This window comes from Mobula hypostoma, chromosome 13, assembly GCF_963921235.1.
Source record: "Mobula hypostoma chromosome 13, sMobHyp1.1, whole genome shotgun sequence".
Taxonomy (NCBI): Eukaryota; Metazoa; Chordata; class Chondrichthyes; order Myliobatiformes; family Myliobatidae; genus Mobula; species Mobula hypostoma.
The window spans coordinates 49525737-49544549 of record NC_086109.1 but is presented as its reverse complement, the minus strand read 5'-3'; the positions used below and the strand labels follow the sequence as shown (position 1 = coordinate 49544549).

General features: G+C 42.8%; 1 protein-coding gene across 1 annotated transcript in view; it reads left to right on the top strand.

Annotated features, from left to right (window-relative positions):
- ipo9 (importin 9) overlaps positions 1-18813 on the top strand; it is a 178701-nt gene that overhangs the window by 79846 nt on the left and 80042 nt on the right. Inside the window, exons 13-15 of the mRNA XM_063065668.1 lie at positions 3851-3990; positions 13750-13909; positions 15453-15679. Of these exons, the coding sequence (XP_062921738.1) occupies positions 3851-3990; positions 13750-13909; positions 15453-15679 (527 nt within the window). The remainder of the gene's footprint in view (positions 1-3850; positions 3991-13749; positions 13910-15452; positions 15680-18813) is intronic.

Below are 18813 nucleotides of genomic sequence, written 5' to 3'. Positions count from 1 at the left end.
TGAACCTCTTGGCCAGGGTTGCATGCTTTTATGTGTTTAGTTGTTTCCATATATTTGCATTAACGAGCAGTTCTACCTAATAAAGTGGCCAATGAGTGTAGATAGTTTGCACAAAGTTTTTTTTCCTCTCCTAATCTTTCTGCTACACTTGGCTTTTACATCAGAATTTGGAGAATTTTTACATTACCGGCTGAGGTAAAGCAGGTAGATTGGGGGACCACTTTGTCAAGCACCTCCATCCATCTGCCAAAGCTGGAATTTCCCGGTAGCCAACTGTTTTAAATCCTATAGTCATACCCATTTTAATTCCTATAGTCATACCCATCCCAACGTGTTGGGCCAGAGCTGCCTCTTTTGCCACAGTGAGGTCAGGGTGGAGGAGCAACAACTCGTGTTCCATCTGGGTGGCCTCCGGCTTGAAGGTGTGAACATCAATTTCTCCTTGTAATTTTTTTTCTCTTTTTCTTTTCCCCTGCCGCTTAACTCTTTTATTCCCCACTCTAATCTCTTACCTCTTCCCTTCATCTTCCCCTGGTGCTGCTGCTCCTCTCCTATCAGATTCTTTCTTCTCCAGCTGTTTACCATAAGCGATAGAAGCACAATTAGGCCATTTGGCCCATTGAATCTGCTCTGCCATTCAATCATGGCCAATGCTTTTTCCCCTCTTCAGCCCCACTCACCAGCCTTCTCCTCATAACCTTGTCTAATCAAGAATCTATCAATCTCTGCTTTAAATACACCTAATAACTTGGCCTCCTGTGGCTGCCTGTGGTAACAAATTCCACAAATTCACCACCCTCTAGCTAAAAAAATTCCTCTGCATCACTGTTTCAACTGCATGCCCCTCTATTGTGAGGCTGTGTCCTCTTGTCCTAGACTCCCCCACCATGAGAAGCAGACCCAGAGCTACCAAACATTTCTCGTATGATGACCCTTTCATTCCTGGAGTCATCCTTGTGAACCTCTGAACCCTCTCCAATGCCAGCACATCTTTTCTTAGATGAGGAGCCTAAAACTGTTCACAATACTCAAGGTGAGGCCTCACCCATGCCTTATAAAGCCTCAGCATCACACCCCTGCTCTTGTATTCTAAGACCACTTGAAGTGAATGCAAACATGGCATTTGCATTCCTCACCACCGACTCAACCTGCAATCTGCACAGGGTCTCCCAAGTCCCTTTGCGTCTCAGAATTTTGGATTTTCTCCCCGTTTAGAATATAGTCAGCACTTTTATTTCTACTAGCAAAGTGCATGAACATACATTTTCCAACATTGTATTTCATTTGCTACGTTCTTGCCCATTTTCTTAATCTGTCTGTCCTTCTGCAGTCTACTTGTTTCCTCAACAACACCTGCCCCTCCAGCAATCTTTGTATCATCTGCAAACTTGGTAACAAAGCCATATATTTCATCGTCTAAATCACTGATATACAGCATGAAAAGAAGCTGTCCCAGCACCAACCCCTGTGAAACACCACTAGTCACTGGCAGCCAACCAGAAAAGGATCCTTTTATTCCCACTTGCTGCCTCCTACCAAGCAACCTCATGTGTGGCACCTTGTCAAAGGCCTTCTGAAAGTACCAATATACAATATCCACTGTATCCCCTTTATCTATCCTATTTGTAATTTCTTCAAAGAATTCCAACAGGCAGGATTTTCCCTGAAGGAAATTATGCTGACTTTGTCCTATCTTGTCTTGTGTCACCAAGTATTCCATAACTTCATCCTTAACAATTGACTCCAGCATCTTCCCAAGCATTGAGGTCAGGCTAACTGGTCTATAATTTTTCTTCCTGCTTCCTTCCACCTTTCTTAAAGAGTCGAGTGATACTTGCAATCTTCCAGTCCTCTGGCACCATGCCAGAGTCCAATGATTTTTGAAAGATCATTACTAATGCCTGCATAATTGCTTATGCTACCTCTTGCAGAACCCAAGGGTGCAATTCATCTGGTCCGGGCGACTTATGTACCCTTAGGTCTTTCAGCTTTTTGAGCACCACCTCCCTTACAATAGTAATTGCACTCACTTCTCTTCCCTCACACCCTTCAACATCTGGCACACTGCTATTGTCTTCCACAGTGAATTCTGATGCAAAATAGTCATTTTCTAGTAGTCCTATATCAACTCTCATCTCTTATATTTTTTACATACTTGAAAAATCTTTTACTATCCACTTTGATATTGTTTGCTAGCTTGCTTTCATATTTCATCTTTTCTCTCCTAGTGATTCTTTCGGTTGCACTTGTAGGATTTTAAAACCTTCCGAATCCTCTATCTTCCTGCTAATTTTTGCTTTGTTGTATACCCTCTGTTTTGATTAGCTTTGACTTCGCTTGTCAGGTATGATTGCACTATTTTGCCATTTGTGTATTTCTTTGTTTCCTCATTTTTTCCCAGAAGCTCACACCATTGCTACTCTGCTGTCATCCATGCCAGCATCTCCTTCCAATTTACTTTGGCCAACTCCTCTCTCATATCACTATAATTTCCTTTACTCCATTGAAATACTGCTATGTCAGACTTTACTTTCTCCTTATCAAATTTCAAGTCGGATCTTATTGTGATCTTAAAGGTTCCTTTACCTTCAGCTCCCTAATCGCCTTCAGTTCATTATATAACACCCAATCCAGTATAGCTGATCCCCTAGTATGCTCAATGACAAAGTGCTGTAAAAAGTCATCCCATAGACATTCAACACACTCACTCTCGAGATCCATTACCAATCTGATTTTTCCAATTGACCCTCATGTTAAAATCACCCATGACTATCATAACTTTGCCCTTTTGACACGCCTTTTCTATTTCCCATTGTAATCTGAGGTCTACCTGCCAGCTACTGTTGGGGTCCTATATATAACTGCCATCATGTTCTTTTACCCTGACAGTTTCTTAACTCAACCTACAAGGATTCAACATCTTCTGATCCTATGTCACATCTTTCTAATGATTTGATGCCATTCTTTACCAGCAGAGCCAAGCCACCCCCTCTGTCTACCTTACTATCCCTCTGATACAATGTGTAACCTTGGACATTCAGCTCCCACTTCTGTACAGGTCATACCTCCCCCAGAAGAGACCCCAGTGATCCAAGAACCTGAAGCCCAGCCCCCTGTACTAGCTTCTCAGCCACGCATTTATTTGCCACATCATCTGGTTTCTATCCTCAATTCCTTGGAGGTCCTGCTTCTTAGCTTTCTGCCTAGCTCTCCAAATAATCTATTCAGGACCTCTTCGCTTTTCCTTCCTATGTCATTGGTATAAATATCTACCAAGACATCTGACTGCTTTTTGCCCAAAAAAAACCGCTGTGGATGCAATCCGAGATGTCCCTGACCCTGGTACCTGGAAGGCAACATATCATCTGTGTGTCCCTTTAATGTCCACAGAATCTCCTGTCTGTTCCTCTGAATATTGAGTCCCCTATCAATACTGCTTCCCACCAGGACTAACCTATTATCCTTTGGTTAGTGCTTCCTCTTCCCCAGCTTTTTATTCTGGCATCTTTCTCCTTCCTTTCCAGTCCTGATGAAGGGTCTTGGCCCAAAACATCGATTGTTTATAGATGCTCCCTGGCCTGTTGAGTTCCTCCAGCATCTTGTGTGTGTTGACCTGTCTGTTCTCACCTTGTTGCATCAGAAGCTGTCCCCTCCCAATCCTGATGGTTAACAGTTAGCTAGAGGACGACAGCATTGAGCGAGCTGTTTGCGCCTGACGTTGATCCTGGATGGACAGCAGCAAGCTACTGGTTTTGAAGTGTAACTCCTGTGATTATGTTCTGCTGATGTGTAATCACCCCCTCCCTCTCCACCCACCCACGAGTGACCGATTTTTTTGTTTGTGTGGCAGGTGGAAGATTCATGAGGCTTGCATGCTGGCGCTAGGTTCCGTGAAAAGCATCATCACAGACAATGTGAAGAATGGGCAGATACAGTTCGACATACACGGATTTCTCACCAATGTAGTACTTGCTGACCTCAACCTTTCAGGTAGGATGCAGGCCACAGATACCTGATCATCCAGGTAATGAGAAGCAGTCTGAACAATTGATTTTAGTCCAGCTGTCAGGAAAAACTCGTCATGAGATTTGGTCAAATGATCTCATTCTGAACGATCGGAAAATAGTTGCTACTGGATTCAAATCATGTGATTACTGATTAGCTTTATTTGTCACATGTACATCGAAATTTGCATCAATGACCAGCACATTCTGATGACTCTGCCATAGTTGGATGCATCAGCAAGGGAGATGAGGCTGAGTACAGGGCTACGGTAGGAAACTTTGTCACATGGTGTGAGCAGAATTATCTGCAGCTTAATGTGAAAAAGACTAAGGAGCTGGTGGTGGACCTGAGGAGGGCTAAGGCACTGGTGACCCCTGTTTCCATCCAGGGGGTCAGTGTGGACCTGGTGGAGGATTACAAATACCTAGGGATACGAATTGACAATAAACTGGACTGGTCAAAGAATACTGAGGCTGTCTACAAGAAGGGTCAGAGCCGTCTCTATTTCCTGAGGAGACTGAGGTCCTTTAACATCTGTCGGACGATGCTGAGGATGTTCTACGAGTCTGTGGTGGCCAGTGCTATCATGTTTGCTGTTGTGTGCTGGGGCAGCAGGCTGAGGGTAGCAGACACCAACAGAATCAACAAACTCATTCGTAAGGCCAGTGATGTTGTGGGGATGGAACTGGACTCTGATGGTGGTGTCTGAAAAGAGGATGCTGTCCAAGTTGCATGCCATCTTGGACAATGTCTCTCATCCACTACATAATGTACAGGTTGGGCACAGGAGCACATTCAGCCAGAGACTCATTCCACCAAGATGCAACACTGAGTGTCATAGGTAGTCATTCCTGCCTGTGGCCATTAAACTTTACAACTCCTCCCTTGGAGGGTCAGACACCCTGAGCCAATAGGCTGGTCCTGGACTTATTTCCTGGCATAATTTACATATTACTATTTAATTATTTATGGTTTTATATTGCTATATTTATACTCTATTCTTGGTTGGGGCAACTGTAATGAAAATCAATTTCCCTCGGGATCAATAAAGTATGACTGTGACTAATCCAAGGAAATGCTGGGGACAGCCTAAAGTTGTCACCACCCTTCCATCACCAACCTAGTCTGCTCCCAGTTTACTCATCCTTCCGTCTCTGAACTGTGGAAGGAAACCAGAGCACCTGGAGGAACCCCACTGGGAGAATGTACAAGCTCCTTACAGACCATGGTGGGAATTGAACTCTAAACAGTGATCGCTGGTGCTGTAATGTTGCTGTAACCACTACGCTATTGTGTTGCCCTAACAGTGGTAAAAATGCCAGTAAATTTGGAGTATACTTGCATCTTAAGTGGAAACTAAAAGGTGAAAATTCCTACCCGAGCCTTAACCTCAGATGCAAGATGTCGCTAGATAAATAAGGTGAAGTGCAGAGCCAATATGTAATCTGACCATTGGACTTGGTTTAAACCTGACTTGGAAGCAAAGGAGGGAAGTAAGGTTTGTGGGTAGCCTGATCTTGGCTCTAGCCTGTGCCTGTTAGAATGGGTAAGGGACAAAGGAGAGCATGAAAGCTCACAGAATGCATCATCTACAGAGGAATAACAGTTGATGTCCTTGGACAAGGCCCTTCATCAAGGCTTGAAGGGGCAGAAGCCAGAATGAGAAGGTGGGGGTGTGGTGGAATGACAAGCTGGCAGATGATTGGTGAGACCAAGTGAGGGGGTAGGAAAAAAGATTCAGATTTGCTTTATTTGTCACTTGGAATATAGAAAAATGAGATCCAATCCAAGCAGACAAGTATCTAAGATTCTACAGATGCTGAAAATCCTGAGCAACACACACACACACACAAAATGCAGGAGGACCGGCACGTTAAGCAGCATCTGTGGAGGAGAAGAAACAGATGATGTTTTAGGCTGAGACCTTTCATCCCTCCCAACTTAACCAAGTGAGTACAGGGAATGTTATGATTTGAAGGAAGATATTTTGAGAAGAAAGAAATGTTAGCAGAAGACAGGTTGCTGAATATATAAACACGAAATTCTGCAGGTGTTGGAATGTTTGAGCAACCCACACAAAATGCTGGAGCAACTCAGCAGGTCAGGCAACACCTATGGAGGGGAGAAAAAGTCAACAGTTCAGGCTAAGACCCATCACCAGGCCTTCAGGATCTCTTGTGTTTAGGATATGATAGCTAGTGAGTTCAGAGAGGGCAGTGAGATCCTGAACCATATTGACTTCACAAAAGAGGAGGTGCTGGTGAGTTTGAAGTGGAAAGATGGATAAATCTCTTGGAACCTGACCAGGTGTACCTGCTACAGTGATCAAAGCAAAGGAGGAGGATTCTGGGACCTTGCAGATATTCTTGTATCTTCATTAACCAGGGGTGCGATACAGCATGACTAATTTGCGTTTGTTGCTAAAGGGCTGCAAGGACAAGCCTACAAAAAGTGATGGATACGGCCCAGTTCATCATTTGTAAAGCCCCCCCACCTTTGAGGTTATCTACAAGGAATGCTATCACAGGAAAGCAGCATCCATCATCAATATGCCACCCGCGATTCAGGCCATGGTCTCTTCTCGCTGCTGCTATTGGGAAGGAGGTACAGGAGCCTCAGGTCCCACACCACTGTGTTCAGGAACAGTCATTACCCTTCAAGCATTGGGCTCTTGGGATAACTTAACTGGCTCCATCACTGAACTGTTTCCACAACCTATGGACTCACTTTCAAGAACTCTTCATCTTATGTTCTTGATATGCTTATTTGTTTATTTTTCTTTTTGTATTTGCACATTGATTGTCTATCCTATTGTGTGCAGTCTTTCATTGATTCTGTTGTGTTTCTTTGTATTTACTGTGAATACACCCAAGGAAAAAATGAATCTTTGGGTTATATATGGTGACATGTATGTACTGTGATAATAAACTTACTTTGAACTTTGAGAATTGCAGACTGGTGAGCCTGACATTAGTGGTGGGAAAGTTCCTGCAGGGGTTGTGAGGGATGGGGAAGTCATTTGTATTTGGAAAGGCAAGCACTGATTTGGGATAACTAGCATGGCTTTGTTTTTGTGAGATTATGTCTCATATAATTGTGTATGTCAGTTTATTATTGGAAGGATGTGGAAGTTTTAGAGGGGGTGCAGAAGAGATTTATCAGGGTGCTGCCTGCATTAGAGAGCATGTCTTACGAAAATAGGTTAAGTGAGCTTGATCTTTTCTCTTTGGAGCGAAGGAGGATGAGAGGTGACTTGATAGTAGGTTCAAGATTATGAGCATAAATCGAGTGGGCAACCAGAGCCTATCCCCCAGAACAGAACTGGCTAATATGAGGAACATAATTTTAAGGTGGTTGGAGGAAGTATAGGAAGGATATTAGAGGTAATATTTTATACATAGAGAGAGGTGGTTGTGTGGGAACCCTGTTGGATTATAAGAGGCATAGATTGAATAGAGAGCTAGCATCTTTTTTCCAGGGCTGCAATGGTTAATGTGAGAGGACTTAATTTGAAGGTGATTGGAGGAAAGTATAAGAGGGATGTCAAAGTGTGGTGGATGCATGCTACCTGTTGCCAGAGATGATGGTAGTCTGCTACATTAGGGAAACTTAAGAGACTTCAATAAGCACATGGATAATAGAAAAATGGAGGACTAAGCTGCGGGAGGGATGAGTAGGTTAGAGATTGGCACATATCGTGGGCCGAAGTGCCTGTACTATATGCTATGTTCTCTGTTCACATAAATGCATTGATAAGTGCAGACTGGTGAACGCAGTGTACATGGACTTTGTCAAACCCCATAACAAGGTACTGAATGGTAGACTGGTCCAGAAGGTTAGGTCAGGTGTTCCAGGGCAAGAAAGCACGTTGAATAAAAATTCTTTTTGGCAGTAGGAGTTAGGATGTTTGTGGAGAGTTACTTTTCTCATTGGAACCCTGTGACCACTGATGTTCCACGGGGATTAGTGCTTGGACCTTTACTGTTTGTGGTATGTGGATGAGAATCTAGATGACGTGATCAGAAAGTTTGTATGTGGTTATGTGAGGATCGAGATCGACTGCAGAAGTGGACAAGGGAATAGCTTCAAGATGGCGTTTGCGATATACTGCGATGTTTGCAGGCAGCTCATAAAACTACTAGAGATGCTTCTTTCGAACTGTGATCTCTGCAACCCACAGGCTGCAATTTCCTTTTATGAAACATGCTTTTGAATGTCTAACCAAACTTGTGAATTTACAGTCTCTTGAAGGATTCAATGAACTGGACTCTCAGGAATGCAGGTACAGCATCTTGAAGCGGACAAAGGTCGGTCTCTGCCAGCCTGGACTTTATGGCAGATTAGAGTATCGAGGCCCAAGACAGAAAACAGATCAGCCTATTATTCCATCCCATCCGAGCCCATCCCTTCTGCCTGTGTTTAAACCCTCTTCCTGTCTTCTCAGGAGTCTTATGTCCCATGGTGCCAAGTTCAGAAACAGTCATTGCCCTACAACCATCTGGCTGCTGCACGACACTGATGATAACTTCACTCACCTCAGTGCTGAGTTGACTTCATAGCCTTCAGACTTACTTTCAAGGACCCTGCCTTTGTTATGTATGGTTTTTCATTTATTCTGTTGTTTTTCTTTACTTTCTTGTGGTGCCTGCATGAAAATTAATCTCAAAGTTGGATATGGTATATTTACCTTGAACTTTGATAGAATTTAACTGGGGCCAAGTGTAAACTGATGTATTCTGAGATATTAAGCCAGACTAGGACCTACAGTGTGAGTGGCAGGGCCCTACAGAGAGGAGTTAAACCCAAACACCTTGGGGTACAAATACATAGGTCCCTGAAAATACCAACAAATGTAGGTAGGCTTTGGTTGGGACATCATCTTATTGTTATACAGATTTTTGATCAGGCCACACTTAGAATATTGTTTGCAGCTCTGGTCACCATTCTTCAGGAAGGATGTGATTGAGCCAGAGAGGGTGTAGAAAAGGTTCACAGGAATGTTGCCTGAACTGGATGTCTTGAGTAAGAAAGAAAGAAATTCTGAATAGGCTAAGACCATTTTTCCTGGAGCAAAGGAGACTGGGGAAATGACATAAAGGTTTATTAAATTATAAACAGAATTTACCGTAACACACATAAAGTGCCACAGGAACTCAGCAGGTCAAGCAGCATCTATGGAGAGGGACAAACAGTTGATATTCGGGCTGAGGCAACACTCACAACACCCTGGAGGAACTTGGCATCCGTAGAAACGATCAGTCAATGTTTTGGTCCGGAACCCTTCGTCAGGACTGAAGAGGGAAGGGGCAGAGGCCCTATAAAGAAGGTGGGGAAGGGGTGGGAAGGAGAAGGCTGGTAGGTTCCAGGTGAAAAACCAGTAAGGGAAAAGATAAAGGGGTGGGGGAGAGGAAGCAGGGAGGTGATAGGTAGGAAAGGTGAAGAAGGAATAGGGGAAAACACAATGGATAGTAGAAAGAGGTGGAACCATGAGGGAGGTGATAGGCAGCTGGAGGAGGGGGCAGAGTGAAATAAGGATAGGGGAAGGGAGGAGGAGGAGGAAATCACCGGAAGTTGGAGAATTCTATGTTCATACCAAGGGGCTGGAGGCTACCTAGATGACATATGAACTCCAACCTGAGTTTAGCCTCATCATGGCAGTAGAGGAGGCCATGTATGGACATATCCGAATGGGAATGTGAAGCAAAGTTGAAGTGGGTGGCAACCGGAGGCTGAGACCCTTCATCAGAAAAGGAAGTGGGAAGATGTTACTCACTGTTCCACCAAAAAGGCAAGCATCACTGGAATCCATGCATAGCCCACTTTTGGAGGAGCTGAAAGTAGTTGTTGAGTGTGAGGATCAGATCCATCACACAGGAGGGTAATGGTGGAGGGGAACTGGTTAGTCCTGTTGACTAGAAAGAAGTGGAGAGCTTTAAGGCCTTTCTCTTGAGTAATAGAAGTGTATAGGGACTGGGCATCCATGTTGAAAATAAGGTGATCAGGCCCAGGGAACTGAAAGTGGTTGAAGAGATCAAGAGCACATGAAATGTTACGGATGTAGGTAAGAAGTGTCTGGCCCAAGGGGAATAAAATGCAGTTGATGTTGCAAATACAAGTTCAGTGGGCCATGGGCAGCCAGAAACAGTAGGCCTACCTGGGCAGGCAGTTTTGTGGATCTTGGGTAGGGGGTGTAAAGAAGCACTGTGGAGTAAGGGAACTATGAGGTTACTGTCAGTATATGGGAAATCTCCAGAGTTGTTGAGTTTTAAGATATTTGGAGGAAAGTGTAGGAGGGATGTCAGAAATGCAGAAAGAGGTATGTGCATGGCACGTGCTGCCAAGGTAGTAGTGGGATCAGATACATTAGAGGTATTCAGATAGGCACATGGATGAGAGAAAAATGGAGGGCTGTATAGGAGGGAAGGTTTAGATTGATCTTAGTGTAGGTTGAAAGGTTGGCATAAAGTGGGCCAAAGGGCCGTACTGTGCTGTGGTGTTACATGTTCTATGAGATGCTCAACTATTGAGTATGTCAGTGGCTGTGATTGTGAGAAAGGAGACAAAGGGGCATTGGGCTATTTCTATTATTGTGTCCTTGGGTGAGCGATCTTCTATGCTTAATTTAAAGTCCATCTCTTGACAGCATCTCTCTTGACCAACATAGAATACAGGCCAGAAGAGGAAAGCTACTGTACTTGCTTGTATGAAGCTTTCTTTATCTGGCCTGTCCTCTACATGATTATTGAATGTGTGAACTAGGAGCAGGAGTAGGTCATTTGATGCTTCTGGTCTGCATTGCAATTAAATATGTTCACGGCTGATCTGATTGTGACCTTGGCTTTGCATATGTCAGTGCCTTATAAGGGTATTCGACCCCCAACCATTTATTCACATAAATAAATGAGTATTACAATCAGGGATTTTGATCAATTTAACAGAGAATTTTTATTTGTGAATCAAGAGCTCCTTTTTTCACAGTAGAGCCTAAAAAATGGAAAATTGTAAAATTCAAAAACTGAAATGTCAGCAGTTCAAAAGTACTCATCCCCCCTTTGCTCAGTACTCAGTTGAACCACCTTCCATGGCTGTTACAGTTAGAAGTCTTTTTAGATAAGTCTCTGTTAGATATGTGCAATGTGATGCCCATTCCTTCTTGCAAAATTACTCAAGCTGTGCCAGGTTAATTGGGGAGTGGAAGTGGACAACCATCTTGAGGTCTCGCCAGAGATGTTGGAATAGGTTAAGGTCAGGGCTCTTATTGGACCACTCAAGGACGTCAATTTTCTTCATCTGAAGCCACTCCACGGTTGCCCTGGCAATGTCCTTTGAGTTGTTGCCTTGCTGAAAGACAAACTTCCTCCCCAGTTTAAGTCTTCTGGCATTGACTAACAGAGTGAAGGTAAGTGAAGTTATCCTCAGTGGTTGAAGAGCCTGATGGTTGAGGGGTAATAGCTGTTCCTGAACCTCGTGGTATTGGCCCTGAGGGTCCTGTACCTCCTTTCCAGTGGCAGCACTAAGAAGAGAGCATGGCTTGGGTCCTGCGACAGTGCTTCTTGTAGATATGTAAATGGTGGGGAGCGCTTTACTTATTTTCATTTTATTTTGTTTAACTTTAAACAATACAGTGGATTGTTCTAACTAAGTGAGCATCTTCATATTTTGTACTCACTGTGGATATGGCCCAGTCTATCATGGTTTAAGCCCTTCCCACCATGGAGCATTGCCACAGGAAAGCAGCATCCATCATCCCAACATCTATAGACTCATCTCATGTTCTCGATACTTTTTGCTTGCTTATTATTGTTGTTATTCTTTCTTTTTGTATTTGCAGTTTGTTGTTTTTTGCGCATTGGTTGTCTGCCTTGTTGGGTATATTTTTTCATTGATTCTATTGTATTTATTGAGTATGCCCACAAGAAAATGAATCTGTGTTATATATGGTGATATATATGTACTTTGATAATAAATTTACTTCAAATTTTGAACTTCATGATTCTAAGGGGAGAGTGAGGGGGTGTGGGAGGAAATGGCATTGATGCCTGGCTCGTACTACCTTAGCAATGAGAGTGCTCAGTAGAAGAGCATAGAGCAAGCTTTTCTCTGCTAATGCAAGGATTGACCTTATCCTTGGAGTCCATTGTGTCATGGTACAGGTTGAGTACCCCTTATCTAAAATGCTTGGGGCCAGAAATATTTCACGTTTCAGATTTTGGAATATATAACAAGCTAACTTGGGATCACCATATTTTCCAACTCTAAATTTATGTTTTGCTGATAAACAGTAAACCTTACACTTGTTCATCTGAAATACGTACACAACAGTAAAAATTATTCCGCACCATTGATATAATGAAAATGTGATGTGTACAGGGTAACGTTGAACAATGACAGCCTTTCAGTCTCCACCTACGATGCCGTGTTTTGATATAAAAAGTTACAGCACACTGTATTCACTTCTTAATTTTTATTTTAGGTTTCATGTAAGGTGTAAAAATAATCAGCGTTGTAGACTTTTTCTAACAAACTGCAATGAATTTCTCTGCTGCTTCATGATCAGCAGATGCTTTATCTTTGAAATTTTTTAAATCTTTAAATATTTAAATCTGTGCCTTTTCTTAGACTTATGCAACCTGCAGCTGAATATTCACAACTATTTTCAATTTTTGGTTTGTTGTGATAGATTTTTGCTTTTTTCATGATCAGCAGACCATTAAGTGGCATATGTTCACTCCAGCTCTGATGAGTGTATTCTTTCAGTACACGACTGAGATCCTCATTTTTCACTTATGCAGCTTTTTCTTATTTTTAATTACTCCTGTTCGTTACGTATATGAGGTCACTTTTTAGAGCTGTATGTGGTGCATAAAGACCTGCGCATTGCCTGGAAACCTTCCCAGTACCTTGTGGAATTTTCCATTTCTGATGTCATGTCAGCACTCAGAAAAAAATTCGGATTTTGGATTTTCGAATAAGGAGTACTCAACTTTATATGGAATAACCCAGAGAGGTTTGTAAGAAGGACAATATATTTGACAATTACGCTCAGTGGCACGTTATTGGATGCAGATGTGTGCTTAATAAATAGCCCAACCACTTGAAGGTTCGACATGTTATACTTTCAGAGATGCTTTTCTGCACACTAATGTTGTAATGTGTTTTATTTAGTTACTTTCGCATTCCTGTCAGTTTGAGCAGTTAGGCTGTTCTCCTCAGACCTCTCATTAACAAGGCATTTGCACCCACAGAACTGCCACTCACTGGATTTTTTTTTTTTGTTTTTCTTTATCGTTCTCCGTAATCTATAAAGACTGTTGTGTATGACAACCCTAGGAGATCAGCAGTTTCTGAGATACTTAAACCAACAATCTCTCTACTGTCAAAGTCACCTAGATTACATTTCTTCCCCATTCTGATCTTTGGTCTGATCAACAACTGAAGCTTTTGACCGTGACTGCGTGCTTTTGTGCAATGAGTTAATGAGTAGGTATTTGCATTAACATACAGGAGTACCTAATAAACTGTCCACTGAGTGTCCACTGTCTTGGGTGAGTCTAAATGAAACTATACTGGCTTGACTGGTTGTATGAGAATTATTTCAGGTACTCAGTAGTCTTGTAGGAATTATTCTACTCCATTGCAGCATGGATAATAATCAGGGTGGTGATGAAAGACGAACAAATAACCTCTTCGTCTCTCCTCTCTTCTCATTCCCCTCTGTTTCCTTCCCTCCCTTCTCGCCCTCAGTATCTCCGTTCCTGCTTGGCCGTGCACTCTGGGCTGCCAGCCGATTCACCACAGTAATGACTCCTGAACTGATCCAGCAGTTTCTGCAAGCAACTGTGAGTGGTCTGCACGAGACCCAGCCGCCATCAGTGCGAATCTCAGCTGTTCGAGCCATCTGGGGGTAATTTGCAACCCTGACAGTTTACGTCAGCAATAAATTTATTTTATCTTTTTCCTTTTTAACGGATCAGCAACATCGCTGGCTGCATGGTTGGTTTAATTTTGCAAACATTCCAGGTCCCAGTAGACTGGAAGACAATAAATATAATATTACATAAGCAATGCATACCAAATGTTGGAGGAGCTCAGGTTAGGCAGCAGGTGTGGAGGGGAAGAAAAGAATCGTGAATTAAAGAATAGTTAGCCTGACTGCCGTTGGCAAGATAAAAACTAATGCTGGAACAGATCAGATGAATTAGATATGACATGCCCATCAGATTTGTTAGCTGTCAAGTGCCAATTAACATGGAGCAAAAAACAAAAATTCCTGAATTTTTTGTTGTGTTTTCTTTATTTTGTATGTTGTTAAACATACCTGAGTGATCAGGTTCCCTGTGCTTGGTGGAATTATATTTCCTCTAGTGGGGAAGTCAAGGACCAGGGGACACAATCTCAGATTGGAATGAGTCCCTTTAGAACAGAAATAGCAGTTAACTGGTAAATCTGGAATTAATTGTGATGGATACCTGTAGAAGCCAAGTCTTTGGGTGTATTTAAGGTGGAGGTCAATTGGTTCTTGATTAGAAAGGGCACCAAAGATCATGAGGAGAATGGGGTTGAGAGGGATGATATTTAGTCATGCAATGGCAGAACAGACTAGATGGGCCATATGGATTGATTCTGCTGCTGTGTCTTCTGGTGAACATAGCCTATTGTTTATTTTCTGAACTTCAGAAGAATGAGTGGGTATCTTATAGAAACATTTTAGGCTATAAAAGGGATAGATGAGGTAGATCCAGGAAAGTTGTTTCCACTGATGGGTGAGAGGAGAACTAGGGGACATTGCCTCAGGATGTGGGGGAGTAGATTTAGGATGGAGATGAGGAGGAACTACTTTTCTCAATGGTGAATCTGTGAAACCCAGGGAAGCAGTAGCGGCTACCTCATTAAATTTATTTAAGAGTCCAAATCAGGCTTAATATCACTGGCATATGTCATGAAATTTGTTTTGTGGCAGCAGTACATTGCAGTAGATAATATCTAAAAAAAGAAATAGTGCGAAAAGAGAGGGTTAAAAATACTGAGGGCAGTGTTTATGGGTTCATTGTCAATTCAGAAGGGGAGGGGAAGAATGTTGTTCCTGAAAGTTTGAGTATGTCTTCAAGCTCGTGTACTATGACCTTGATGATAGCATGAGAAGAGGCCATGTCCTGTGAGATGGGTCCAAAATGATAGATGCTGCCTTTTTGAGGCATCATCTTTTGAAGGTGTTCTTGATGCTAGGGAGGCTATTGCCCTTGAAGCTGCTGGCTGAGTTTACAAATTTCTGCAGCTTTTTCCAATCTGGCACAGTAGCCCCTCCACACTATTTGCATAGCAGGGGAATTAAGGGTTATGGAGAAATGGCAGGGAGTCCATGGCCAGTTGACTTACTCTGGCTCCTAGTTATTAAATTCTTATGTTAATCAAATGAGTCTAATGTACCCTCTTCCCTTTTCCCACAGGTACTGTGACCAGTTGAAAATTTCTGATTGTACCCGTGTGTTACAACCATTCTTGCATAGCATCCTGGATGGCCTCATTCAACTTGCTACTCAGTTCAGTTCTGAGGTGCTCACCCTTGTCATGGAGACCTTGTGTGTTGTCTGTACTGTGGACCCCGCCTTCACTATCAGTGTGGAAAATAAAGTGTGCCCCCTTACCATCGCCATCTTCCTCAAGTACAGTAATGGTACGTAAGACAGAGGCAGGCATTATCCCATGGAGCAGAATCAGATATCACTGGCAGGTTGTGAAATTTGTTGTTTTGCAGCAGCAGTACATTGCATAAATTACAATAAAAAAGAGGGAAAAACTGAGGTGGCGTTCATAGGTTCATAGTCCATTCAGGCATCTGATAGCAGAGGAGGGGATGCTGTTCCTGAATCGTTGAGTGTATGTCTTCAGGCTGCTGTACCTTTTCCTTGGTCGTAGCAATGAGAAGAGGGCACGTCCTGGGTGACGAGGGTTCTTTTTGAGGGTGTCTTGGATGTTGGCCGTCATTGGACAATGGATTGGGATTTTAGACTTCCAACATAGGGAATTCAGATCTGAGTTCTGTAACAATAGTGAGACTTTGATAACATGAACACCATTAAGATGCAGTTTAAAGACAAAGTTGAGTAGGAGGACCCATTTATTTAGAGGTACTGCACAGTAACAGGTCCTTCCTGCCCAGCAAGCCTGCTTTGCCCAATTACAGTCATGCGTCCAATTAACCTACTAACCCGTACGTCTTTAGAATGTGGGAGGAAATCCAGGGAGAACATACAGACTGCCTTTGGACAGTGGTGGGAATTATACTGTGGCCATTGGCACTGTGAAGCAATATGCTCACTGCTGCGCTACCGTCCCACACCTGCTGTATTATTGAACCCCTTAGAATCTGGTGGGGGGTAGGGTGGTTAACATTTCCGTGAATTCTTCTACATTGTGTAGGAAAGACATTGATTTCACAAAATGCATATCTAGTGCTTGGTGGGGTGGGTGAACCTGTGTGGCTGCAGTGATTTGCGTGAACCTTAACTGCTGATCCTGCAATCAAATGGTTAATGTATGAGGCGTGTTTGATGGTTCTGGGTCTGTTCTCACTGGAGTAATTGAATCTGATCATAATTCGACAGTTATCAAAGTAACTGTTGTCACTGACACTAAAATAACTGGGCCGACAACAGCATGGGCTCTTGTCACCTGCACTGTTTGAATAGAAAACAGCTATTTTTATGCAGAATTGGCTTATCAGTTATGGATGTTGATTATTGTAAATTGTGTATGTTGGAATCCTTATTTGCAAGATCAATCACCAGTCACAACAGAAGTGTTAAAAATAAGTCAAAACTTCCAGTGGACAGCCAGTGGTATTTTGAAGTTATTAAAGACAATAGAGACTTCGTTCTTGGGTATGTTTCACAAGCTTCTGTTATCTTGGCTTTCTCCAGCACCCCTTTTGTGCAATAGGGTGCTATGTTTTAGGAAGACCTTCTAGAAAAGTCTTACTAAGAGGCCTCACTCATTTGGCTTGAGTACACACTGCCACAGTCTATCTCATCTAGTAAGCAGAGGCCGTCTCACTTCAAAGGTCTCACTTGACTGTAACTGCCCCAGGCAATCTTTACCTTAGTGCAACTTCCACGCAGTGGATTGGGTCCTCCAAGATGAAAAATTTAAATCTGAGTTATATAACAGTAGCATGATTTCAATAACATGAAGTTCGTTAAAACTGAGCTTAAAGACAAAGGTGAAATAGGAGGAGCTGTATCATTGAACCCCCTTAAAAACTTGTTGGGAGATAGTAAGTTTTTCTGTGAATTTGTCTGAATGCTGCAGCCATTGAACTCTTGGTCTCCTTGCATGCCCTCATCGAATGGGGGAGTGGTGCCAGACGCATACAGCTTTCTTCTCAGCTCTGACCTCAGGAATTGGCCCACTGAAAAGCCAGTGTTCTTTCTGATGTGTTGTTCTTGCCATAAGGTCCAGTAGGGGATTTAACTGAGGCTTTATAATGCATTGGTCAGACCACACTTGGAGTATTGTGAGCAGCTTTGAGCCCCTAATCTAAGAAAGGATGTGTTAGAATTGGAGAAGACCTAGAGGAAGTTCAAAGAATGAGTCCAGGGATGAAAGGGTTGATGTTCGAGTAGTGTTTGATGGCTCTGGGCCTTTACTCTCTGGAGTTTAGGAAAATGAGGGGGGATCTCATTGAAACCTATTGAATATTGAAAGGCCTAGATAGAGTAGATACGGAGAGGGTGTTTCCTATTGTGGGTGTGTCTAGGACCAATGGACACAGTCTCAGAATACGAGGGCATCCCCTTTTGAACAGAGATGAAGAATTTATTTAGCCAAAAGGGTGGTGAATCTGGAATTCATTGCTACTGATGGGTTTGGGTGCCAAGTTATTGGGTGTAATTACAAGGTCATCTAGATGCCACATGAGCATTGGGCTTGTGAGAAAGGTGACCAAATAAAGGCAAGAGGACCTATCCTGTTCCAAATTTACTACAGTATAAGAACAAAAAAAGACTACGGAACAATAAAAAAGATGGTGCCAGCAAACAACAACTCCTTGGTCGATATTTTCCAGGTAGCCAATTTCTTCAATTATTTCAGTTTCTTGTCATCTACTGCTAGCTCTTTTTGTCTTGATTGTGTTTTGGAAACTTTTGGAGCTGTGATGTGCAGTTTGGAATTTGATGGAATGATCTAGTGCTCTCCTGTCTTTGGAGAGGTTGGACAGCACGAGCTGCCTCATGGAGAACACCAGTTACAGGGTCATGAACGACTCCATTTTGAAGCGTTGAGTAAGATTGAAGCATCAAGGTGAATGCAGAGGAGGTCAACGGTCACTTTCCATAGAGGCCATGGGGTTGATGGCGATCGGTAACTGGTCATTTAGACTCAGCTTGGTGGTCGCTCTTCACGAAAGAACTGAGTTCCTGCGGCTACTGCAACAGTGCCTGCAAGAGAATGTTTTGAAATTCTTGAGATTTGTGTGATTATTGGACTGTAGTTTATATTGGTCTCCTTAAGTTTTCGGTGGTTTCTTTCTTGTTGCCAATTGGTGGATGGGCAAGATGTTACTTTTGGAAAAGGGAGGAGTTAGGGATTTGGGAGTCTGATGATCTTAGTGTTTTTCTGTGGACGATCTGTTAGTTTTTGTGTGTGAGAGTGTTCAGGGGTTTGATGTTATTGTTGCTCTTTTTTGCGAGGGAGGGGGTTGGAGTTTGATGTTATTGTCGTTTTTTTGCGAAGGGGAGCTTTGGTGGTTTCTTTTGCTGAGATGGTGTGGGGGCTCTGGGCTTGCGAGTTTTGTTTCTTTTACTTTTT